This window comes from Oncorhynchus mykiss, chromosome 29, assembly GCF_057628025.1.
Source record: "Oncorhynchus mykiss isolate SJ-2025 chromosome 29, ASM5762802v1, whole genome shotgun sequence".
Classification (NCBI taxonomy): Eukaryota; Metazoa; Chordata; class Actinopteri; order Salmoniformes; family Salmonidae; genus Oncorhynchus; species Oncorhynchus mykiss.
Window position 1 is genome coordinate 38,547,672 of NC_143050.1, and position 26,723 is coordinate 38,574,394.

Below are 26,723 nucleotides of genomic sequence, written 5' to 3' on the forward strand. Positions count from 1 at the left end.
CGATGTATTCTCCATCTCTTTAGCTATCATACTCTAATTCCAATAACTCCAGAAAGTGGAGATCAACACTTATGAAGCTCCACTACACAATACACAATACAAGCCGTGTTTGACAGGATTACCAACACAGACTGACAAGCTCAAATAGACAGAAGCCGTCTATATGGCAGACCAATCCAAACGCATCTCTCTGCATGTCCAGCCCACTCATTATCTCAGCCAATCATGGCTAGTGGGAAGCTTGCTAACTTTTTCTGTGGCTTAACCAACAAGGCTTGTAATTCAACAATTGTATTCGTATTTACAGATGGCATACAAGTTTGTTATTAAGGCATATGAAAGTTCACATGTTCGAGAAGGCATTTTTGCCAAGAAAATGCAGTTCAAACGGCTCTCCTGTGAAGTCGTGACTTGCAACATATGCCTAGTTTCCTGAATCGAGGCACAAGTAGGGCTATCTTCTGTATACCACTGTATACAACCTTGTCACAACACAACTGATTGGCTCAAACGCATTAAAAATTCCACAATTTTACTTTTAACAAGACACACCTGTTAATTTAAATACATTCCAGGTGACTACCTCATGAAACTGGTTGAGAGAATACCAAGAGTGTGCAAAACTGTCGTCAAGGTAAAGAGTGGCTACTTTGAAGAATCTCAAATATAAAATATATTTTGATTTGTTGAACACTTTTTTTGGCTACTACATGATTCCATATGTATTATTTCATAGTTCTGATGTCTTCACTATTATTTTACAATGTAGAAAATAGTTTAAAAAAATTAAAACCCTAGAATGAGTAGGTGTGTTCAAACTTTTTGACTGAAAACTTCTATTTGGGAGAAGTGAACACACTGAATTTGTCATGATTCATCTACATCACCTGAAGCCTAGGGTGAAAAAGAGATTCTAAAATATCCACAATACTCACTGAGACAGAACTGTCTAACTGCTGCTCAGGGTCAGCTGGCTGGCTTTAAATCATGCGAGTACACCTTCAAATAAAACAATGGTTGAACATCTCTCCAAACATAGACCGTAACCTGTCAGAGAGCAGCTCAAGCCACCACGAGTCATGATTCATCTACATCACCTGAAGCCTAGAGTAAAAAAGAGATGCTGTAATATCCACAATACTCACTGAAACTGTCTAACTGCTGCTCAGGGTCAGCTGGCTGGCTTCACTCTGTCAAAGTGCTGGACAGCAATATTACAGACAGGAAAAAGAGACATTAGAAATGTAAGAGTAAAATAATGGTAAGTAAGCAAGTTATAGGAAATATGTCGCATCTACCTTATTGGAGGAGCAATTTTCTCAACAGCTGGCTTTTCTCTGCAACTCTATCGATCACCATGTCAGTATCCAGGGCCATTAGGATGCACTTCTCAGTGGCCATCAGCATGAAGGCCTCTAGGTGTTGTTCTGAGAGAGTGCTCCTGAGTCTGCTCTTGATATACTTTAAGGTAGAGAAACTTCGCTCACAAGCTACTTGGGTAACTGAGAGGGTGAGTAGGAACTTGTATCCAAGGGCAAGGATATGTTATGCATCAGTCAGCAGGTTGTAACGTCTCAGCGGTGGACATTCTTTGCAGGATGAGCAGAATTTATTATTCATTTCCATCAGGGCCATCCTCCACTGTCCTCCAATCCTGAACTGTTCAGTCTTTTCCACTGTACAGCGAAGCTTCTCAGCTCACACTGCAAATTGTCAACAGTTGCTCAGCTATCAAATCAAAGCAAACATTTGCTGAGCTCTTGAAGGACTGTCTCTGGAAGACCATTTGGATGTTATTTGGGAGAAGTTTCTAGGGTCCAGAAGGGCTAGGTCAGCATATAGAGTGCCATGAAATAGAAATCGTCTGTGGATACTATCTGTGACTGTATCCATCATTTGATTGTGGAGTTGAACTTTATAGGCACTCTCTGCCTCTGTCAAAGCTTCATCTTGAGCCATCTCTCCGGACATAAATGTCTTCTTTCTTGCCCGTTTCTGTGGCAGAGTGGCTTCCACCTCCTCCAGTTCTGTGTCCTCATCCTGTTCTTTGATATTCTTATTTGCAAACTGAACACGTGTCTGTAGCTGCCTTAATGGTGTTAGTCTCTTGACATGCCTTTCAGGGTTTCCTGTGTAGCCACGACCATTCGATGGGCAGACAGGATGTCCCTCCCACTTGTCTGCAGGTATTTGGACAGTGGTGACGTGTTCTCAAATATTCAAAGAAATATTTTAACTGTCAGTATCGTCTCATACCGGAGAAGAGCCTCAGTAAATCCTCTTGTCTTTACCCGAACAGTTGTCTTCATGTTGGCCTGTCCTTATATGGCTGATAGTGTGAGAAGTACTTCAACATTGAGACCCTGGTCTGGTTTTCCAAAGGATCCAATGACCTTCGTTCAAGCACTATCCTTAGCCCACCAGAGTGTTTCTCCGATTGGAGATGGGCATCTGTGTCGCCTGTCCTGGCTCTTCTTCTCCCACACATCCATCCTTTGGTAGGATTCACGGAGTAATACAGCAATGTCGTTAAGGAGAGGAAACAGTGACCCACTTACTAAGACAATTTCAGTTGTTGTCAGAAAAAAACAGATTAAGAACATGTGCATAGCACCATACATCCACTTGATTGGGGGACTTTGAGGATAAGAGAGCAGAGAAGCCCTTAAATTTGCCCTGCGTATTGGATGCTCCATCCGTAGCATTGCCAATGCACTTGCTCATGTCTAATTTGAGTTTATCCACGACATCTGTCAGCAACTGAACAAAGTACTGTACAGTGGATGCCTCACACTTTACACTTCACAGCAGCCACAAGCCTCTCTTGTACGACGTTTGTCACATATCTCACAATGACAGAGCACTGGTCTTGAGAAGTGATGTCCTGAGTTGTGTCGATCTGGACAGAGAACATTCCAGCTTGCTCAATTTCACTTGACATGGTCTGTTGGACAATGCTCTGAATTATGTGAATGACAGTGTTTACAGTATTTTTTTGAGAGGAGTGTGATTAGAGAACCTCTGCCTCTTGCCCCAGACTGATGTAGGTTCTTGCTTTTCTCAATGCATTCCGTGAGATGTTCTTTCAAGCAGACGTCATACTTTCCCGGAAGTATTATCATCTCCAAGAAATGACCTTGATAGATACTGGTGTCCTCTAATGTATATGCAGCCTCAGACCTCATCCCCCTGTATCTGAGCCCCATCTTGCCAATTACTTTCACTATGTCCACAACACATTCCAGCACCTGCCTTCTCCTGCTTACCTGCTCTCTGTGGGCAGACACCTGACTGCCGCTGAGCAGACTTTGAATGTCTGCTCTGGAGGACATTAAAAAGTCTGCCTCAGCACTACTTCTGTGCATGTTGCTCTTCTCATGCTCTTCTACCCTTTTGGTGAACATGTTTTCAATCCATCATTCCACTCATAAAAATACTGCTTGTCAGTAGGCTTTTCAAATGCCATACAAATTGAACAGTATAACACATGGCTTTCATGTGTATGACAGCCATTTCCGATTGGTGCCGTCTTTAAAACAGAAAAACCTCTGTACTACAGAGTTTTGATTCCTGCATAGGGTGGAAACAAACAAAAATGTTTTTAGGTCATCTGACTTGGGTCTCATGAAATAATCAAAAGTTGGTCTGCCATCCTGGCCTTCCCTGACTCTCTCTTCCACTGAAACTGGACTGGCCCTGCCATCAACCCCAAAGATCATCTCTTCCACTGAAACTGGACTGGGCCTGTCATCAACATCAATGTTCACTTCCCCTGAAACTGGAGTGGTCCTGTCATCAACCCCAATGATAGTCTCTTCCCCTGAAACTGGACTGGCCCTGTCATCAACCCCAATGATCGTCTCTTCCACTGAAACTGGACTGGCCCTGTCATCAACCTGGATATGAATAAAAAAATATATAAATTAACTAATAAAGGCCCACCCAATTTTGAAAAACTCCAAAAACACAGCAGCAGCAACCCCACTATTTCATATCAAGTGAATGAATGATAACACAACACGTTTTTTTGTGTGACTTTACTCGCCATTCACATTTTGCTGACAGCTTCACATGGGATTTGAAGTGCTGTGAGAAGGAATTCCTTTACCACATTTTCAGGAACTTCGCCTTCTTTTTCTTGGATACCAATAAGTACCAGATTTTCCCTCATAGATCTAGTCTGAATGTCAAGTAAGGCATCTCTCAAAGATCTTCTCCTTTTTTAAGTTCATTAACATCCATTTCAATCTTATTGACTGTCCCTTTTAGCTTGTTTGTTTCTTTCTCCATTGTCTCATCTTTTTCGTCACTCATCTTCAACTCCTTTATATCTTTACTGACTAACTCAAGTATGCCCAGTTTGTCATTTATCAATTTTAACAGATCAGTTTCCACCCTTACCATTCCCGGTGGTGAAAAGCATAAATCGTATGTGTCCGTTGTGGAGTCGTGTTCCTTGTTTACTCTCCGTCATGTTTGGGTGTTGCTTGTTTTCATAATATTTGTTGATACATTTCTCTAGCCCTATGAATTGTTTTGTGTTGTTATCCAGATTGAAGGTTATTACCCACGAGTATGTGAAGTGCTAATATTTAGTGTAACTTACAGATACGGAATATTACGATTTTATCTTGAGGCGATCTGCATCGCGGTGTTCAGTCCCCCGTCTTGTCCTGCCACCACATTGCCAGGTCTCTGACCTCCCTATAGGCTGCTCATCATCGTCGGTGATCAGTCCTACCACCGTCGTGTCGTCAGCAATCTTGATGGTGTTGGAGTAGTGCGCGGCCACACAGTTGTGGGTGAACAGGGAGTACAGGAGGGGACTAAGCACACACCCTAAGGACCACCGTGTTGATGATCACCGTGGCGGATGTGTTGTTGCCTACCCTCACCACCTGGTGGCAGCCCTTCAGGAAGTCCAGAATCCATTCCAATTACAGAGTGAGGTCTTCAGTCCCAGGGCCCCGAGCTTGGTGAGGAGCTTGGAGGGGACTGTGGTGTTGAATGTTAAGCTGTTGTCAATGAACAGCATTCTTACTTAGATATTCATTTTGTCCAGGTTGGTGAGGGCAGTGTGGAGTGCAGTAGAGATTGCATCATCTGTGGATCTGTTGGGACAGTATGCAAATTGGAGTGGGTCCAGGTTGTCTGGGATGATGGTGTTGATGTGAGCCATGACCAGCCTTTCAAAACATTTAATGGCTATAGATGTGAGTGATAGTCATTTAAGCAGGTTCCCTTGGTGTTCAACCATGACTGATGAATGGGGGAACTAGTCTCTATTTATACAAATTCCTAGCCATGTACTTTTTCAGTCACGACTCTGAGAAAAATAGGATATTACAGTTTCAGGACCCGTTGATAGTATAGTCTCGAATGGAGTTCATCCCGTTTGTTCTCCAGTGACTGCACATTAATCAATAGAACAGAGGGCAATGATGGTCTATTTGCTCGCCGACGTAGTCTCGTCAGGATGCCGGCTCGCCTGCCTCTCTTTCACAGCCACATCATCTTTCGAGTCCCGGGGATTCGGGACTGGTCTGGAGTAAATAGAAGGTCCAGAGCTGCCGACTTGTTGAAGTAGACATTTTCGGCCTAATCGAGGTTAGTGATCGCTGTTCTGATGTCCTGAAGCTGTTTTCACTCATAGGAAATGATGGTGCAATCATTCTGTACAAAAAAGTTATGATCAGTGTAAAAAAAGCACACATAATAGCAGAATTGTCAGGAGCCCGTAAGATGGCTGCTATCCACTGTAGGGCCATCTTACAGACTAGCAATAAACGTCAACAATGACTGATGAATGGGGGAACTAGTCTCTATTTATACAGATTCATATTTCAATTCAATTAGTGGAGGTGAAATTGATTTTAAAACGGCTGCAGTACAAATTTAACCTTGATTTTACATTAATGTAATGAAGCAATGATGATTGGGTAGATGATGATGATGATGGTGATGTTGAAGATGATGATTGAGGCGGTTTGTTGGTAACCAAGCAGAACTGTTATCTTTACAGAAGAAGCACTGAACTAAAAGCAATAGTAATACTTGTCCAGTCCCATGCAGGATGAGCCTCAGTAACTCTGAACTGTGCTCGTTCATCTTCACAAGTTGTACTGTCTGTCAGCACATTCTGAACATTAAGTCTAGCATGGCTCATTTGACAGAGACACGGACCCACAATCGGTATGACTACACTAAGTCCTTAGTGCGTTGCAATAACCCCCAACTCTTTGTCTTATGGAGAACAATTATGAATGACTGGTATTACATGCTCGAATATCAAGAATTAGTATTAGGCACCTCAGTGAAGAACTAATAGGCTACGTCCCAAACGGCACCCTATTCCCAATGCAGTGCATTACCTTTTGGCCCTGGTCAGAAATAGTGCACTACATAGGGAACAGGGTGCCATTTGGGACACACTCATAATTATTTTTACCATGCTGTAGCTAGCGTAGCGCTCCACACTTCATTCAACTACAGGCTAATTAGGGTTTCCTTAAAGGCTGTGTGATCAATGTAGCTTCTTGCATACGGTACATATCTGTGAAGTTTGTCTTAGTGTCTGTGTCCAAAATGGCCCTATGGGCCCTGGTCAAATGTTGTGCACTATATAGGGAATAGGGTCCCATTTGGGACGTAGAACTTTGTCTTAGCAACAAAGGAAGACAGGAAGCGGCTTCACTGACCCAATAGCAATAATCTTTGCTCGCTCAAGATAGACTTGATCATTTGAACTAAAATCGTCTCTATAGTTAATAGCTTTAAAAAGTCTAATTTAATCATACTGACTTATAGGCATGTTGGCCATTCATTGAACGAGGAAGGAAGCTTCCTGTCACTACAGTATTAGATGGGCTTTGATATTTGGACCTTCAAAATATTTAAATATTTAATATTTAAAGGTTATTGAATATGAATGTTAAATGGTTTTCCTGTTGGAGTGTGTATAGCTGTCTGGACCAGAGGTAGTTTAAGGTGATTTTAGCTCTGGGTTTGATTTGCAGTTGGTTTACTAAACTGCTGGGTCTCCTAAACCATAGGGTGGGTTAGGTATTGAATATGTTGCCATGGCCGCTTGGGTGAGGCCTAGATTGGCCTGTTTAGGGGTGTGTTAAGGTGAGAGATGAATTTTATGTTACCCGCCCGTCTTGTAGTGAGATCACTGCAACTGGAGTGCTCTCCCTAAGGAGAGATGTTTATTTAGATTCAAATCAAATTGTATTAGTCACATGCGCTGAATCCAACAGTGAAATGCTTACTTACGAGCCCCTAACCGACAGTGCAGTTTAAAGAAATAAGAAATAAATGAAACAAGTAATTAAAGAGCAGCAGTAAAAAATAACAACATATACAGGGGGTTGCCAGTACAGAGTCAATGTGCAGGGACACCGGTTAGTTGAGGTAGTATGTACATGTAGGTGGTGTGGAGATGGGGGGGCAATGCAAATAGTATGGGCAGCCATTTGACTAGATGTTCAGGAGTCATATGTCTTGGGGTAGAAGCTGTTTAGAAGCCTCTTGGACCTAGACTTGGAGCTCCGCTACCACTTGCCATGTGTAGCAGAGAGAACAGTTTATGACTAGGGTGGCTGGAATCTTTGACAATTTTTAGGGCCTTCCTCTGACACACCGCCTGGTATAGATAAATGTAACAAGTAATTAAAGAGCAGCAGTAAAAACTAACAATATATACAGGGGGGGGGGGGGGGGGCACTGGCACTAACTGGTGCCAGCAGAATACCACCCTGCATCCCACTGCTGGCTTGCTTCTGAAGCTAAGCAGGGTTGGTCCTGGTCAGTCCCTGGATGGAAGACCAGATGTTGCTGGAAGTGGTGTTGGAGGGCTAGTAGGAGGCACTCTTTCCTCAGGTCTAAAAAAAAGTATTCCAATTCCTCATGGCAGTGATTGGGGACACTGCACTGTGTAGGGTGCTATCTTTTGGATTGGATGTTAAACGGGTGTCCTGACTCTCTGAGGTCATTAAAGATCCCATGGCACTTATCGTAAGAGTAGGGGTGTTAACCCTGGTGTCCTGGCTAAATTACCAAGCTGTCCCTCATACAATCATGGTCACCTAATCATTCCCAGCTTACAATTGGCTCATTCATCCCCCTCCTCTCCCCTGTAACTATTCCCCAGGTTGTTGCTGTAAATGAGAACGTGTTCTCAGTCAACTTACCTGGTAAAATAAAGATAAATAAAAGAAAATAGAGGTCCAGTGATGTACTGGGCCATTCACACTACCCTCTGTAGTGCCTTGCGGTCAGAGGCCGAGCAGTTGCCATACCAGTCAGGATGCTCTCAATGGTGCAGCTGTAGAACCTTTTGAGGATCTGAGGACCCATGCCAAATCCTTTCAGTCTCCTGAGGGGGAAAAGGTTTTGGCGTGTCCGCTTCAAGACTGTCATGCTGTGCTTGGACCATGTTAGTTTGTTGGTGATGTGGAAACCAAGGAACTTGAAGCTCTCAACCTGCTCCACTGCAGCTCCGTCGATGAGAATGTGGGCGTGCTTGGTCCTCTTTTTCCTGTAGTACACAATCATCTCATTTGTCTTGATCACGCTGAGAGAGAGGTTGTTATCCTGGCATCACACGGCCACGTCTCTGACCTCCTCCCTATGGGCTGTTTCGTTGTTATCAGGGCTGTTGTGTCATCTGTTGTGTCATCTGCAAATGTAATAATGGCATGTGAGTTGTGCCTGGCCGTGCAGTCATGAGAGGGAGTACAGGATGGGGCTGAGCACGCACCCTTGAGGGGCCCCTGTGTTGGGGATCAGTGTGGCGGATCTGTTGTTACCTACCCTTACCACCTGGGGGCGGCCCGTCAGGAAGTCCATGATCCAGTTGCAGAGGGAGGTGTTTAGTCCCAGGGTCCTTAGCTTATTGATGAGCTTTGAGGGCTCTATTGTTGAACGCTGAGCTGTAGTCAATGAATAGCATTCTCACATAGGTGTTCCTTTTGTCCAGGTGGGAAAGGGCAGTGTGGAGTGCAATAGAGACTGCATCATCTGTGGATCTGTTGGGGCGGTATGCAAATTGGAGTGGGTCTAGGGTTTCTGGGATGATGGTGTTGATGTGAGCCATTGCCAGCCTTTCAAAGCACTTCATGGCTACAGACATGAGTGCTACGGGTCGGTAGTCATTTAGGCAGGTTACCTTAGTGTTATTGGGCACATGCACTATGGTGGATTACTTAAAACATGTTGGTATTACAGACTCAGACAGGTAGAGGTTGAAAATGTCAGTGAAGACACTTGTCAGTTGATCAGCGCATGCTCGCAGTACACGTCCTGGTAATCTGTCTGGCCCTGCGGCCTTGTGAATGTCTAAAGGTCTTAGTCACATCGGCTGCGGACAGCGTGATCACAAAGTCTTCTGGTACAGCTGGTGCTCTCATGCATGTTTCAGTGTTATTTGCCTGGAAGCGAGCACAGAAGCAGTTTTGCTCGTCAGGTAGGCTTGAGCGTGTGTGTTTATGTCTGTGTGTGTGTTGCGGCTGAGTAGACCACTCAAACACCAAAGGTATAGACACAGTTCACAATTACCTTTGAAATATACTTGAATACTCATATACATATTTAACCTCCTACAGTCGTTGTCCGTGCCCCCGCAAAAAAATACATTAGCATAATAAAAACATCATCAAAATCTGACTGTTTTATGATGGAAATATATATATATATATATATATATATATATATATATATATATATATATATATATATATTGCATGGGCTGTGTCTCATTCCCCATTATCGATCAATCGCAGTCTTCCGCATCTGCAGGGGAAAGTCGCCGAGCTACAGTGGTGTTTGTCAGACTATGAGACATCCCGAAAATCGGTCTTCTCACGAAAGCTCTGTAGCGTCTGAAAGGTATGACCACTCTGGAAAGATGAGACTCTCACAAACATGATGGTGTTCTCTGTTTTGCTCTATGACCCCAACACGCGTTATGAGACTCTTCTGAAGTCAGTACCGCCGATCTACCAACTTCTGTCTGTAGCATTTGAAGAGTTTGGGCTACACACTAGTATGACCCCTCTATGGAAAGGTGAGACTCTCATGAACACGTACATGTTTTGCTCTAGCATTCCCAAAAGCCTCGTCTGAAGGTATCCCGGTACCAGTAAAAAAAAATGAATGGAAGTACATATGGAAGTAGTTTAGTACCATAAATAAAAAATACCCTGATCTTTCTTATATCTCTCAGAAATAGGACAGGCACTTTAAAACAAACTTATTCTTTGACTGTTGGTTTTTCCATGAATGCATCTGTTATTCAATGTGTTTCTGTGGGCTATTTGTATTTGTATTTGTATTTATTATGGATCCCCATTACCTGCTGCCAAATTTCACAACACATTGTGTGCCCTCAGGCCCTTACTCCACCACTAACACATACAGTGGGGAGAACAACTATTTGATACACTACCGATTTGGCAGGTTTTCCTACTTACAAAGCATGTAGAGGTCTGTAATTTTTATCATAGGTACACAAGATCTCGCGATACATGGCCCCATCCATCCTCCCCTCAATACGGTGCAGTCGTCTGGTCCCCTTTGCAGAAAAGCATCCCCAAAGAATGATGTTTCCACCTCCATGCTTCACAGTTGGGATGGCCAATGCTCCACGTTTTTTCAAAGGTCCACCACACCAGCTCCTCGTTAGTATAGTGTTCTTGGGGTTGTACTCATCCTTCTTCTTCCTCCAAACACGGCGAGTGGAGTTTGGACCAAAGAGCTCTATTTTTGTCTCATCAGACCACATGACCGTCTCCCATTCCTCCAGATGGTCATTGGCAAACTTCAGACGGGCCTGGACATGCGCTGGCTTGAGCAGGGGGACCTTGCGTGCGCTGCAGGATTTTAATCCATGACTGCGTAGTGTGTTACTAATGGTTTTCTTTGAGACTGTGGTCCCAGCTCTCTTCAGGTCATTTACTAGGTCCTGCCGTGTAGTTCTGGGCTGATCCCTCACCTTCCTCATGATCATTGATGCCCCACGAGGTGAGATCTTGCATGGAGCCCCAGACCGAGGGTGATTGACCGTCATCTTGAACTTCTTCCATTGTCTAATAATTGCGCCAACAGTTGTTGCCTTCTCACCAAGCTGCTTACCTATTGTCCTGTAGCCCATCCCAGCCTTGTGCAGGTCTACAATTTTATCCCTGATGTCCTTACACTGCTCTCTGGTCTTGGCCATTGTGGAGAGGTTGGAGTCTGTTTGATTGAGTGTGTGGACAGGTCTTTTATACAGGTACCGAGTTCAAACAGGTGCAGTTAATACAGGTAAGGAGGGCTTCTTAAAGGAGGGCTTCTTAAAGAAAAACTAACAGGTCTGTGAGAGCCGGAATTACTACTGGTTGGTAGGTGATCAAATACTTATGTAATGCAATAAAATGCAAATTAATTACTTAAAAATCATACAATGTGATTTTCTGGATTTTTGTTTTAGATTCCGTCTCTCACAGTTGAAGTGTACCTATGATTAAAAAAAACCTGCTAAATCGGCAGTGTATCAAATACTTGTTCTCCCCACTGTATCAACAGTACTAAATCTCTGTGTGTGTGTGTGTGTGTGTGTGTGTGTGTGTGTGTGTGTGTGTGTGTGTGTGTGTGTGTGTGTGCCAATATTTGTGTTGCTTCACAGTCCCCGCTGTTCAATAAGGTGTTTTTTAACTGTTTTTTAAATCTAATTTTACTGCTTGCGTCAGTTACTTGATGTGGAATAGAGTTCCATATAGTCATGGCTCTATGTAGTACTGTGTGCCTCCCATAGTCTGTTCTGGACTGGACTGTGAAGAGACCTCTTGTGGGGTATGCATGGGTGTCCGAGCTGTGTGCCAGTAGTTCAGACAGACAGCTCGGTGCATGTCAGTTGAATAAAATAAATAAATAAAAGTAGAGTGATTGACAGCCAGGAGAGATTGACATGCATATGATTAATATTAGCTCTCTGTGTACATCCAAGGGCCATCCATGCTGCCCTCTCCTGAGCCAATTGCAATTTTCCTACGTCATTTTTTGTGGCACATGACTGAACAGTAGTCAAGGTGCAACAGAACTAGGGCCTGTAGGACCTGCCTTGTTGATAGTGTTGTTATGAAGAAGGCAGAGCATCTCTTTATTAGACATCTTAGCTGCTACTGCATCTCTTTATTATAGACAGACTCCCCATCTTAGCTGCTACTGCATCAATATTTATTTATTTTACCTTTATTTAACTAGGCAAGTCAGTTAAGAACAAATTCTTATTTTCAATGACGGCCTAGGAACAGTGGGTTAACTGTCTGTTCAGGGGCAGAACGACAGCTCAGAACGACAGCTCAGGGATTTGAACTTGCAACCTTCCAGTTACTAGTCCAACACTCTAACCACTAGGCTACCCTGCCGCCCCAAATGTTTTGACCATGACAATTTACAATCTAGGGTTACTCCGAGCAGTTTAGTAATCTCAATTTGCTCAATTTCCACATGAATTATAACAAGATTTAGTTGAGGTTTAGGGTTTAGTGAGTGTTTCATTCTAAATACAATGCTTTTAGTTTTAGAAATATTTAGGGCTAACGCATTCTTTGCCAACCGCTCTGAAACTGACTGCAGCTCTTTGTTGAGCGTTGCAGTCATTTCAGTCGCTGTAGTTGCTGACATGTGTTGTGTTGAGTCATCCGCATACATAGACACTCTGGCTTTACTCAAAGTTAGTGACATGTCGTTAGTAAAAACTGAGCCTTAACAGCTCCCCTTGGGTGATTCCTGATTCTATCTAGATTATATTTGAGAGACTTCCATTAAAGAACACCCTCTGTGTTCTGTTAGACAAGTAACTCTTTATCCACATTATAGCAGGGGGTGTGAAGCCATAACACGTGTTTTTCCAGCAGCAGACTATGATCGATAATGTCAAAAGCTACACTGAAGTCTAACAAGACAGCCCCTACAATCATTTTATGTCTCAGCCAATCATCAGTCATTTGTGTAAGTGCTGTGCTTGTTGAGTGTCCTTCTCTATAAGGATGCTGAAATTCTGTTGTCAATTTGTTTGTTGTGAAATAGCATTGTATCTGGTCAAACACTAGTTTTTCCAGAAGTTTACTAAGGGTTGGTAATAGGCTGATTGGTCAGCTATTTGAGCCAGTAAAGGGGGCTTTACTATTCTTGGGTAGCGGAATGACTTTAGCTTCCCTCCAGGCCTGAGGGCACACGCTCTCTAGTTGGCTGAAATTGAAGATGTGGCACATAGGGGCAATATCATCTGCTATTTTCCTCAGTAATTTTCCATCCAGATTGTCAGTGGCTTGTCATTGTTGAGAGACAACAATACTTTTTTTCACCTCTTCCACACTGACTTTACGGAATTCAAAAGGGCAATTCTTGTCTTTCATAATTTGGTCCGATATATACTTGAATGTGTAGTGTCAGCGTTTGTTGCTGGCATGTCATCCCTAAGTTTGCTTATCTTGTCAATGAAAAAGTCATTAAAGTAGTTTGCAATATCAGGGGGATTTGTGATGAACGAGCCATCTGATTCAATGAATGAAGGAGCCGAGTTGGCTTTTTTCCCCAAAAAGATTAATTTAAGGTGTCCCAAAGCTTTTTTACTATCATTATTTATATAGAGTTTATCTTTGTTTCATAGTGTAGTTTATTTTTATTTAGTTTAGTCACATGATTTCTTAATTTGCAATATGTTTGCCAATCAGTTGCGCTGCCAGAATAAATTGCCATACCTCCAACCACACCATTTTTAAATTACTCATCAATCCAAGGGGATTTAACCGTTTTTACAGTCATTTTCTTAATGGGTGCGTGCTTATTATAACTGGAATAAGTAGTTCCATAAATACATCAAGTGCATCGTCTGGTTGCTCCTCACTACACACCACAGACCAGCAAATATTCTTTACATCATCAACATATGAATCACTACAAAACTTATTGTATGACCTCGTGTATGACCTCTAGCCACCTTGCTTCTACACCTGCATTGCTTGCTGTTTGGGGTTTTAGGCTGGGTTTCTGTACAGCTGATGTAAGAGGGGCTTGATAAGTACATTTGATTGATTGATTGACCTCTTATACACATTATTAGGCCCAGCCTTTGGAACTTTGGTTCTCCTAGATATGGCTATTATATTGTGATCACTACATCCTATGGATTTGGGTACTGCTTTAAAGCAAATATCTGCAGCATGAGTAAAGATGTGATCAGTACATGTTGATGATATAATTCCTGTGCTGTTTGCAACTACCTTGGTAAGTTGACTGACAACCTGATCACGGGTGCAGGCACTGGTTACAGTCTGAAGTTTTTTCCTGAGTGGGCAGCTTGATGATAGCCAGTCAATATTTAAATCACTCATAAAATATGTTTCTGAGGTGATATCACATACATTATCAAGCATTTCACACACATTATCCAGATACTGACTGTTAGCACTTGGTGGTCTAAAGCAGCTTCCCACACTAATGGGCTTTAGGTGAGGCAGATGAACCTGTAGCCATATTACGTTAACAGTATTTAACATTAGATCTTCTCTAAGCTTTGCAGGAATGTGGTTCTGAATATAGACCGCACCACCGCCTCTGTTGGCATTTCTGTCTTTTCAGTAGATGTTATAACCATGTATTGCTACCACTGTATCATCAAAGTTTTTATCGAAGTGAGTTTCAGAGATATATGAACGTCATCTGTTACAAGAAAGTTATTGACTTTATGGTCCCTGTTACATATGTTAATATGGGCTATTTTTAGCCGTTTTCTGGGTTATTCAATGTTTGACCAAATATTTGTTTGATACCTGAAGGGGTCCTAAAATTCCAAATTAAGTAGCTAAATGATACTTGGTTTGACCATCTTAAAACAATTCCATATGTTATCCCCAGCTTAGACTCTTAATGATTTGAATCGTGAACATAACTATTCACATAATTGCAATTGTGAAGTGAAGTTTGATTAGGTTTATATTGAATTGTAGGCCTAGTTATTTTTTACTTACGTTTGGGTTTGGAGAGTGTTTATTATTCAAACTATGATTCTCCATCATAACGAGCATATTTAACAGTTACAACTCCGTGGCTAATTATCCCAGCAAACAGAGAGAATAACTAGATGAGTGGTCAAAAGTTCATAAAATCAATTTCTATGGAAACCAGATGTATTATATATGTGAAGAGCTGTAGCTACATGCGTAAAGCCCAGAGTTGTTTTCCCTGAGGCTCTATAAGACATATGGATTTAACAGTCTGTTTTTAGGACATAATACATATGGTAATCTCTCACTTGGGGTGAATTAGTTAACTTCTTGAAGGTCTTTCTGTCTGAATCCAGCTCTTATTTTTCCCAAAGCAATTACAGTGAATTTAGACCAGTTATTTCTGCACTCTCTCTCTCTCTCCGGTGGAGGACTGGGTTTCAGTATTGGCTGTTTCCTCTTATTGTTCTCTCGTTCTGCTGTGCCTGTGTGGAGAGCAAAGTGTATGGTGCAGACAGCTGGCTAGAGACAGAGACACAGCGCACTCTGCTGGTGGTAAGGGGAACTCTACTCACTGTGGCCTGGATCTGTCAGAGGAGAAAATCAATACAGCATCCATCCTCCTGTGTGTGTGTGTGTGTGTGTGTGTGTGTGTGTGTGTGTGTGTGTGTGTGTGTGTGTGTGTGTGTGTGTGTGTGTGTGTGTGTGTGTGTGTGTGTGTGTGTGTGTGTGTGTGTGTGTGTGTGTGTGTGCACATGTTCAGGTTCGCACTAGCTTGTGCCTGTGAAAAAGGGAGAGAATGAAAGTGGAGTGAGTGAGTGAGGTGAGAGAGGGAGGTGGATGGGTAGCTGGGTACCTTCAAGTGTATTGAATAGTTGCTGCTTTCCCACTCACAAGTACCACCAGTCTCAGTCACATGTCTCAGAGTCATTCATCTGTGTCTGCTACTGAGATTCAGTATGATGGTCCTGTGTGCGCTTTAGTGAGTTGTAACGTTCTACGTCTCTCCTTCTCTCTCTACCCCACGCAGGTGTGTGTGAGTGTGCAGATTTCACCACAGGACCAACCTGCGAGCGCTGCCTGGATGGTTACTATGGTAACGCGTTGATTGGCACGACCAACGACTGTCAAACTTGCCCCTGCCCGGACCACACCAGCTGTGCTCAAATTATGGAGATTGGGGATGTGGTCTGTACCAACTGCCCTTCAGGACAGAGGGGTGAGATGAATTACTGTTACTGTTAGATTACTGTTAGATGTCTGGTAATGGAAACAAACCATGCCATTCCCCCAACCTGGGTTGGATCCCAAATGTCACCTTATCAAGGGGGGGGGCAAAGTACGGCCCGCGGGCCGTATCCCACCCGACCTGACCAATCTGGCCCGCGAGACTTCATTTTATTAAATAATAATAATAACAATAATTTGTGGTATCCAATTGGTAGTTACAGTCCTGTCCCATCGCTGCAACTCCCATACGGACTCGGGACAGGAGATGGTCGATAGCCATGTGTCCTCCGAAAGACGACTCAGCCAAGCAGCACTGCTTCTTGACACAATGCCCGCTTAACCCGGAAGCCACCACAGGAGTCGCTAGAGCACGATGGGACAAGGAAATCTCGGCTTGCCAAACCCTCTCCTAACCCGGACGACGCTGGGCCAATTGTGCACCTTGTCATGGGGTCTCCCAGTCACGGGCCAGCTGTGACACAGCCAGGATCAAACCCAGGTCTATAGTGACGCCTCAAGCACTGACGCAGCGGTCTAAGGCACTGCATCACACTCTGCATCACACCCCCGCAAATTGATTAACAAACAATTGGTCCGACCAAAAAATGCATCCCTCCGTTGTGTTTCAAAACCTTTGAGCAAAAATGTTTGCCCACCCCTGACCTATATAGTAGGGAATAGGGTGCCATTTGGGACACAACCTTGAAGTTCATTGTTTGCTCAGTGGAGCGGATTTCCACAAATTGGATTTATAAAAACCTTGCTGGTGATAGCTAACTGTTCTCGCTGTCTTGATAAAATTGATCTTGATCCTAGCATGTGTAGAGCACAGTGTGTGAATGAAAACATATTCCCTTGTCGGGTTGGGATCGTTTATTCATTACAAGAATTTCATATATGTCACTGAATTTGAAGTTTGTCTGAAAAATATTGATTTAGGTTGAAATTAGAATGGCCACCGAAACCCCACACACAAACATAAACATCGTCTCTGCTCAGGAACCAGGTGTGAGTTGTGTGAGGACGGTTTCCACGGCGACCCCCTGGGCCGTTCTGGGCTGGTTCGGCAGTGTGAGCGGTGCGACTGTAACGGTAACGTGGACCCCAACGCGCTGGGCGTGTGTGATCACATGACGGGCCGCTGCTTCAAGTGTCTGGGACACACCGAGGGAGACCACTGTCAACGTTGTCGACGCGGTTACTATGGAGATGCCATGGACCGGACGATGGCCAGGAAGTGCAAACGTGAGTGTGTGAACTTGGGAAGAGTGTATATAGGTTTGGGTTACTGTGACATAGGTTTTTTAATTAAGGAGAAATACAAAATTAAAAATGTAGAATGTATTGACAATGAATGTATTTCAACGTGTTATATAATTTGTTCGTGTGCATCAATGTGTGTCTGTGTATATGTGCCCTTTATGTGTGGATTTATAGTGAGCTTTTCTTGAGGGTTTAACAAGTTCTTTTCTCATACTGTACTATTGACTTGACTTCAGCAAGTCTCAGTAAAAATTATTCTTCGTAAAAGTTAGAGCGTGAGAGTTGTGGTTAAAAGTGCCATTAGGAACTCCACAGTTGTTGTAAAGTGAGAGAACATTTTCTTTACTCTCTCTCTCTCTCTCTCTCTCTCTCTCTCTCTCTCTCTCTCTCTCTCTCTCTCTCTCTCTCTCTCTCTCTCTCTCTCTCTCTCTCTCTCTCTCTCTCTCTCTCTCTCTCTCTCTCTCTCTCTCTCTCTCTCTCTCTCTCTCTCTCTCTCTCTCTCTCTCTCTCTCTCTCTCTCTCTCTCTCTCTCTCTCTCTCTCTCTCTCTCTCTCTCTCTCTCTCTCTCGCTCTCTGAGTGAATAGAAGTCATAGACCTACAAGGAAATAGTGTCAGTTGAACGTAGTTCAAAGAAAGAAGCGGAGAGCAGTCTGACATTCCAACTACAGTACTTTGTCTCCATTACAATGTATGAATAGAAAGAGAAAAGCCACAGAGATGGAGAGAGATATAGGCAGTGATAGGAATAGAGACACAACGAGCGAGAAAGAGAGAGAGAGAGAGAGGGATGTACGTAATGTCTTTGTCCCCCAGAAGTACCTGAGCTGTTCCATCTATAACCCCAGGGCTGAGCAGAGTTTGCTTCATAAATAGCACCCTATTCGCTACATAGTGCACTACAAAAGTAGAGGGAATAAGGTGCCATTTGGAATGCACACAAATATGACAGTGGTGAGGGAGAAGCCCATGAGTCTCCCTGAGTCTCACTCTGCTGTCTCCCTCACTGAGTTACACACACACACACACACACACACACACACACACACACACACACACACACACACACACACACACAGGGAAACACTGAGTTACACACACACACACACACACACACACACACACACTCAGGCTCAGGCTCAGGGAAATACAGCTGCCCCACAGACACCTCACAGATAAACGGCCTGCTCTGCCTCTGCATTGTTCCAGCTCACATACAGCCAGGCACACAGACCAGACAAGACACACCCTACAAAGAGAAGGATTGTTGTACTTTATTCCTGTCTAGACTATGAACCTCAGAGGATTCTCTCTCCAGATGAAATCCTGCAACTAGTGAGGTCTGGCCGCCCGACAACCCTGTGCGCTCAACCCCATCCCCTCCTCCCGTCTCCCATTCATCACTTCCATCAACTCATCCCTGACCACTGGCTGCGTCCCCTGCCTGAATCGCTCCCCTGAATTGCTGAATCGCTCTCCTCGACTCCTTTGTCATCAAAAACTACAGACCAGTATCCCTTATTTTCTTTCCAAAACACTTGAGGGTGCTGTCTCTGACCAACTCTCTCGCTATCACTCTCAGAAGGACCTTCTTGACCCTAACCCATCAGTCTTCAAGACAGGGCACTCAACCGAGACTGCTCTTTTGTGTGTCACGGAGGCTCACCCCACTGTCAAAGCTAACATTCTCTCCTCTGTTCTCATCCTAGATCTATCTGCTGCCTTTGACACTGTGAACTGTCAGATCCTCCTCTCCACCCTCTCAGGGCTGGGCGTCTAAGGCTCTGCACACTTTTGGATTGCATCCGTCACCTGGTAGGCCACTCCTACCAGGTGACGTAGAGAGGATTTGTCTCTACATCACATACTCTCACTACTGGTGTCCCCCAGGGCTTGGTTCTAGTCCCTCTCCTCTTCTATCTATACACCAAGTCACTCGGCTCCGTCATATCCTCATATGTTCTCTCTTATCATTGCTATGCACATGACACTCAACTACTTTTATCCTTCCCCCTTCTGACACCCAGGTGGCAACACGCATCTCTGCGTTCCTGGCAGATATCTTAGCTTGTATGTCGGCCCACCACCTCAAGCTCAACCTCGACAAGACGGAGCTGCTCTTCCTTCCGAGGAAGGCCTGACCGTTCAAGACCTCTCCATCACTGTTGACAACTCAACGGTGTCCCCTACCCAGTGTACAAAGAAACTTGGCATGACCCTGGACAAAACCCTGTCGTTCTCTGCAAACAAAAGCAGTGACTCGCTCCTGCAGGTTCATGCTCTATAAACATTTGTAGAGTACAACCCTAACTTACACAAGGAGTGGCTAAGGTCCTTATCCAGTCACTGTCACTCGCTGTTGGCTGCCTGCCTTGTGTTAAACCTTCCCAAGTTCTCCCATGTCACCCCGCTCCTCTGCACACTCCACTGGCTTCCAGTCGAAGCTCAGAACCACTAAAAGACCATGGTACTTGCGTACGGAGCAGCAAGTTGAACTGCCCCTCCATACCTTCAAGCTATGCTTAAACCTTAAACCCCAACCCGAGAACTCAGTTCTGCCACCTCTGACAAAAATGAAAAACGTAAATGTAGAATAGAGTGAAGGGATAGATTAGAAGATAAAGTGAATGGATTGAAGATCGAGTGAATGGATAGAGGGTGGGAAATAAATGATCACAGCAGTGTCTGCAACATTGATATAGGGATAAGATTCAGTGTTTTGTCAGGCTTGTCACAGACATTTTTTATACTGTGTTTAATTATTGTAATTTTTCTGTGATGGATATGATTCATGTCACTTTTTGGAGACTGTTTGAATTGTGTTCTGTTTTGTACTGTATGTGTGTGTGTTTAGGCCACCGTACTTTTTGATACTGTATTTGATGTGAGGTTGCGTGGTTGATGTGTGGTTGACATGTGGTTGTGTCTTCACCCAGCCTGCGACTGCAGTCCTGCAGGGACTTCTGGGTTGTTGGAGGACTGTGACCCCCAGACCGGAAGTTGTCAGTGCCTTAGTCATGTGACCGGGGGAGACTGTGGCCAGTGCTCAGTCGGCTTCTTCAACCTGCAGCCTGGAGTAGGCTGTGAGAGGTACAGGGATTTCTCCAGGGATTCCGCACTAATCTATATGGATTAGAATAGTCCTTTCATTTACATGTTTCTGACTCTATACTTTCTACTGTAGTTCTGTTTTGTCTCGTTAATAATTATTACTGTACGTGAATCACTTTTTACTTTGACTGTTTCTAAGGTGCAACTGTAACCCCATTGGCTCGTCTTCCGCGGGGTGCCACCCAATCACAGGGCAGTGTGTGTGTCAGCCGGGACTGGAGGGGCGGCTGTGCAGCACCTGTCGTATGGGCTTCTTTGGTTTCTCCTCACGAGGCTGCAGAGGTAGCTACAGTAGCCTATACTGTGATTGGGTCTAGAAGTCCCTGTGTGTCAAATACTAAGACAGGCCAAAATATCTGCTAAATCAAGTAATTCTGATAACAATAAGTTTAAAAAAATGCAAAACGCAAGCATGGAATTTTCGAATGCTTCCATTGTTTCACCCCTCTCTGACATTCATGTCCCCTGCCCCCTCTCCACCCCTGCCTCCCTCTGTCCACCTGTACCCTGTCCACTCCCCCTCCTCTGTCCCTCTCAGCCTGTAACTGCGACCCTATGGGTTCCCGCTCCATGCAGTGCCACACCAACGGCACCTGTCCCTGCCGCCAGGGCTTCGTGGGGTACAAGTGTGACCAGTGTGAGCTCAACTACTTCCACAACAGAGCCACGCACCAGTGTGAAGAGTGCCCCGTCTGCTACGGGCTAGTCAAGGAGGAGGTAAGAGTGTGCGCGTGCCTTCGTAAGGCTGTCAGTCTCTCCATCTTCTTCTCTGTGTCAGTTTGCCTCCTTTTTTTTGCCAGAATCCCTATCCGTCTGTTTCCCAGTCTGCTTCTCAGCCTGTCTGTGGGGTAAATCTCCATAGGTAATTGGTGCTGTTATCAACCCATCACCACTGCATAATGTCATTTGCTCCAAAACAAAAGTCAGCTATTCAAACTCCTACCCAATAATATCTTTGTAGTCTAACAATCGTGGCCATCTGGCCTCCTTATTTAAACAACTAAGGTAAGTTAACAGTCAGACTGAAGTCAATGTGAAGATACAGAAATAGACCAGGTGCGTCCCAAATTGAACCCTAATCCCAATACAGTGCACTACATTTGGCCAGAAAAGTAGTGAACTGCACTATATAGGGAGCCTTATGTTCTAAACGCTATACAGTGGCTTTTCTCTGCAGGCAAAGCCAATAGCAGAGTTTGGTACTTTCCATACATATGCTTGTTCTTGCTGAAGTGGTTTGTTTTTTTCTCTAGCAAACAATTCGTGTACCTGGGAAAGACTGCTGTGATTTCCACAGCGTTAGCAATTCAGAGGAAACCGGGGTCCGGTCTGCTCAGAGCCCATAAAACGACTCTGCTCTACCTACCAGTCTCTTTCTCTCATCTCTTTCTCTCTACCATGCAGTCTCTTTTTCTCACATCTCTTCATCTCTCGCTCTCATATCTCACCTCTGGCTCTTTTCTACACATCTTCCTCCCTTCTAAAGACAGGAGAGAAAAGGGAGAGGGGGTGGATAGAATGTAACCATAGGGGGAGCACTACAGTATAGAAAATGGGGGAGAAATCCTTTTGTTACAGTATGTTCCTTTTGTTCATGTACGTTTCAAAAACAGCAACTGGAAGATACCATATTGTGTTGTGTGTGTGGAGTTATTGTTGCTCTTATCGTAATATAATAACAGATTTTACCTCTGGGTGGACTGAAGTGTCCAAATTACAGGTTTTTAAAGTGAATGTGGGTGAGTGTCCACCAAGGAGAGTGAAAGAGAAGTGGTATTATAAATGCTCTCTCCACCTACAGATGTACTATCTTCATTTGACCAATTTCTCACAGCAGACAAATAATCCAGCAGCAACAGGACATGTGAATTATTATGTGGATTATAATTATAAAGGACATGTTTATAGGGATTGATGCATTTTTGGGAAGGGCAAATCCACAAAAAAATGTATGTGAAAATTACAATCTTTTGAAGCCTTTTTAAACGTTGAATTCACCGCAAATGGCATTTTCTGCTGCACAGGACAATTCTCTGCGACAACAGAGTGATCAAATTAAGATAGGACATCTGTACCTCCTCACCTGTTCGTGTTTAGCAGCGACACACACTCACACACACACACAGGTTGAGCCTGCTAATTGCCTACTCCAAAAACGGATGGCTCCCCAGCCAGTAATATGCCTTTGTCATAGAGGCCTGGAAGCTCATGCAAAAGCAAGGTCCACTTAAGAATTGACAACCAATGTATGAAACTGTGCTTAGGGTTGAGCTTGCCCTGCTCCCACTGCACAGAGAGTATTGCTTTTAAAATGTACAATCGGTTTCACGTTAAGATAGACAATCTACTCTTAACGTAGATGTTTATCTCTGTGTTTTGAATGAGATTGAATATTCTTGTCACGCCCTGGTCAAAGTATTTTGTGTTTTCTTTATTATTTTGGTCAGGCCAGGGTGTGACATGGGTTTATTTATGTGGTGTGTTTTGTCTTGGGGTTTTAGTAGGTAGTGGGATTGTGGCTTAGTGGGGTTCTCTAGCAAAGTCTATGGCTGTCTGAATTGGTTCTCAATCAGAGGCAGGTGATTATCGTTGTCTCTGATTGGGAACCATATTTAGGCAGCCATATTCTTTGAGTGTTTTGTGGGTGATTGTTCCTGTCTCTGTGTTTGTTGTCACCAGATAGGCTGTATAGGTTTTCACGTTACTTTTTTTGTATTGTTCGTGTTTCGTCTTTATTAAAGATGTATCGAATCAACCACGCTGCATTTTGGTCCGACTCTCTTTCAACCGAAGAAAACCGTAACAACGCTGTAAATATGGCTGGGTGTGATTTTGTTTTTGGCCACTGTGGGATCATGTTGTCATCTGCTTTCAATGACAATCTCGTGTTGAAAAAAGTCCATCGCAGCCATTTTGTTTTATTTCAATATCTAATCACTTCTGGGTAACAATTAAGTTGTGTTCAATTAAAATGTCAAAATATGAAAGACATATCTTCTTAGCAAAGAGCAATTTCTCAATCAAGAACTTTGCTCGGACAGTCTGGGTGTGGTCTTAGTGGGGAGGGGACAATTGAAAACTAGCTGTTGTTGGCAGAGAGGTGTGGAACTCTTTCCTGTTGGTCTATTACTAATTTACAAGCTGAAATTCCAGGTGTTTTTTTTCAAACAGCTCTAACACTAAAAGGGCAGTATCATAATTTTCAACATTTTACCGTATTATTACAACATCAGTGTGGAAATATGTATAAAACACAGGAAATCAAGTTTTTGACTGCACTGGGCCTTTAAAAGTGTGTACACCTATACAAAACCTTTCCAGATCCTGGATCTGAGAGGAAACCTTATCTTTTTTTCATTACACACTTTGGGAGCAGCATACCAGAGTGCATATTTGTATTTGTATTCTCATCATTGACAATCTCCCCCACCAAACCTCCATTGTTTGGTGTTCTGGTGTTTTCCCATACAGGCAGGGAAGCTGAAGGCACGGCTGCAGGATTTGGAGAAGCTCCTGGCACGCTTCGACTGCCGGAATGGCTCCGGACGCCAGCATCACGTGCGCGAGTATCACGTGCGCCAGCATCACGAGCGTGGCCATCAGGGGGAGGACAGCCTGCCCAATGCGCTGGAGGACTTCCTGGCTATACAAGGTAAACAATCAGCACCCCACCCACTCACTCATTCCACTCGATCAATCAGAAAACTCTGTGACAGTTTGTTATTCTCAACCAACCAGTCAGGAAATCGGAAATCCCTGTTCAGCTAGACATGGTTAAAGATATAACCCAACATAATGGGATAGAACGAGACTGAATCAGCAGTCAACCAGCCTAACAATCATCTCTCCACAATTAACGGAATTTTGCATTATTTTATGAGCAGAGGGGGGGGGGGGGAAGTACCATAAAAGGCTTACAGGTTCATTGATATGGACAGAATGGAGGCTGAGTCCCAACAATACAGAACAAGGCAGGCAGGGCTGTGTATGGGCAACTTAATCCCTATTTGTATGACAGAGATGCAGCAAGCACATCCTTTAATCCCTGTATTATGATTAAAGCTATAATCAGGATTATGGCAGTCCAACCGCTGCCCACCCTACTTTGGTACGCCACTAGTCTTCGTTGGTGGGACATTCTGCTCTGTGCGGTCCAATAACGCTAGGCTAGGAGTGGGGACTCTGTGTGGAGAACCGAGACAGAACAGTGTACACACAGACAAACACACGCACACAGACACAGTTTATCATCTCACAGAGCGAACAAAGCGGTAATGACCCTCCTCTCACAAATAGACCCAGAATGTCACATTAGCTAGGCGCACGGCAGTTAACATTATGAGACAACAATAAAACCAGAACAACAACCAAAGGCACCTGGACTCACTGTGCAGTGAGTTCAGTCTAAGAATTTACAATATGCAGGCCATGATAAAATGTAACGGTTCCACTACAAATCACACTACAAAGGGGTTGGCAGGCCTTGTGTCCCAAATAACAATACTACTGAAATGGAATCCAAAGGATCCATTTACTGATCCATGCTGTGTATTTTGAAGTTTGCTCACATCTGTTTCTTTGATTCCCCGCAGAGGCAAAAGAAGCCTTTGTCAAACAGTTTGCTCTCCTGGAGACATCTACACACACTCTCTCAGCTCAGCTGCACACTGTTGCCACCGCTTTGAACTGTAGCGCCAGCATGGAGGAAGAGCAGGAGGAAGGGTGGAGAACATTGTGCAGGACCCTTGCTGACTCTGTGTCCGTGATTAGAAGTGCACGGACCCAGCTGACGCAGGCAACTCTGGACCTGGACAACATGGTCAGTGGGACATTCACATTTACTCTTTACTCATTTACACCGTCTCTGTCCCAAATGGCAAACCCCATTCCCTGCATAGTGCACTACTTTCGACCAATGACATGGGCCCTGGTCAAAAAAAAAAGAGGAAAGAAGTGCACTATGTAGGGAACAGGGAGCCATTTGGGACACAAGCCACTGTCTCTGACTCATCAATGACTGCTGTTGAGTCTGTCATTTGAAGTATTCATAAATGAATGCCGAACAAAACTCTAAACGTGTTGGTCCCATGTTTCAGGAGCTGAAATAAAATATCCCAGAAATGTTCAATACGCTCTCAAATTGTGTGCTCAATTTTCTGTTTGAGAGCATTTCTCTTTCGCCAAGATAATCCATCCACCTGACAGGTGTGGCATATCAAGAAACTGATTAAACAGCATGATCATTCCAAAGGTGCACCTTTAAAATGTGTAGGTTTGTCACACAACACAATGCCACAAATGTCTCAAGTTTTCAGGGAGTGTGCAATCGGCATGCTGACTGCAGGAATGTCCTCCAGAGCTGATGCCAGAGAATGGAATGTTAATTTCTCTACCATAAGCCGCCGCAGTCATTTTAGAGAATTTGACAGTCCAACCATCCTCACAACTGCAGACCACGTGTATACACACCAGCTCAGGACCTTCACATCCAGCTTCTTCACCTGCGGAATCGTCTGAGACTAGCCACCCATACAGCTGATGAAACTGTGGGTTTGCACAACAGAAGAATTTCTGCACAAACTGTCAGAAACAGTCTTAGGGAAGCACATCTGCGTGCTCGGGTGTCCTCACCAGGGTCTTGACTTGACTGCAACTGAGCATGTTTGGGACGCTCTAGATCGACATGTACGGCAGCGTGTTCCAGTTTCCGCCAACATCCAGCAACTTCACACAGCCATTGAAGAGGAGTAGGACAACAGTCTACAGGCCACACTCAACAGCCTGATCAACTCTATGAGAAGGAGATGTGATGCGCTGCATGAGGCAAATGGTGTCCACCAGATACTGGCTGGGTTTCTTATCCACGCCCCTACCTTACTACAGATGCATACAATATCTGTATTCCCAGTCATGTGAAATCCATAGATTAGGGCCTAAAGAATGCATTTCAATTGACTGATTTACTGATATGAACTGTAACTCTGTAAAATTGTATAAATTGTTGCATGTTGCGTTTATATATTTATTCGGTGTAAGTTGACATTGCAGTAGCATACATGAACATATAGTGATCACGCTTAGCGAGGTCTGCAGTTATTTATCCATTTAAAGTATTTTGCCATTTTTTAATT

General features: G+C 43.9%; 1 protein-coding gene across 1 annotated transcript in view; it reads left to right on the top strand.

Moving 5' to 3' along the window:
• lamc3 (laminin, gamma 3) overlaps positions 1-26,723 on the top strand; it is a 230,062-nt gene that overhangs the window by 189,433 nt on the left and 13,906 nt on the right. The window contains exons 13-19 of the mRNA XM_021590589.3: positions 16,021-16,209; positions 17,220-17,465; positions 20,418-20,571; positions 20,732-20,874; positions 21,131-21,309; positions 24,064-24,244; positions 25,185-25,411. Of these exons, the coding sequence (XP_021446264.3) occupies positions 16,021-16,209; positions 17,220-17,465; positions 20,418-20,571; positions 20,732-20,874; positions 21,131-21,309; positions 24,064-24,244; positions 25,185-25,411 (1,319 nt within the window). The remainder of the gene's footprint in view (positions 1-16,020; positions 16,210-17,219; positions 17,466-20,417; positions 20,572-20,731; positions 20,875-21,130; positions 21,310-24,063; positions 24,245-25,184; positions 25,412-26,723) is intronic.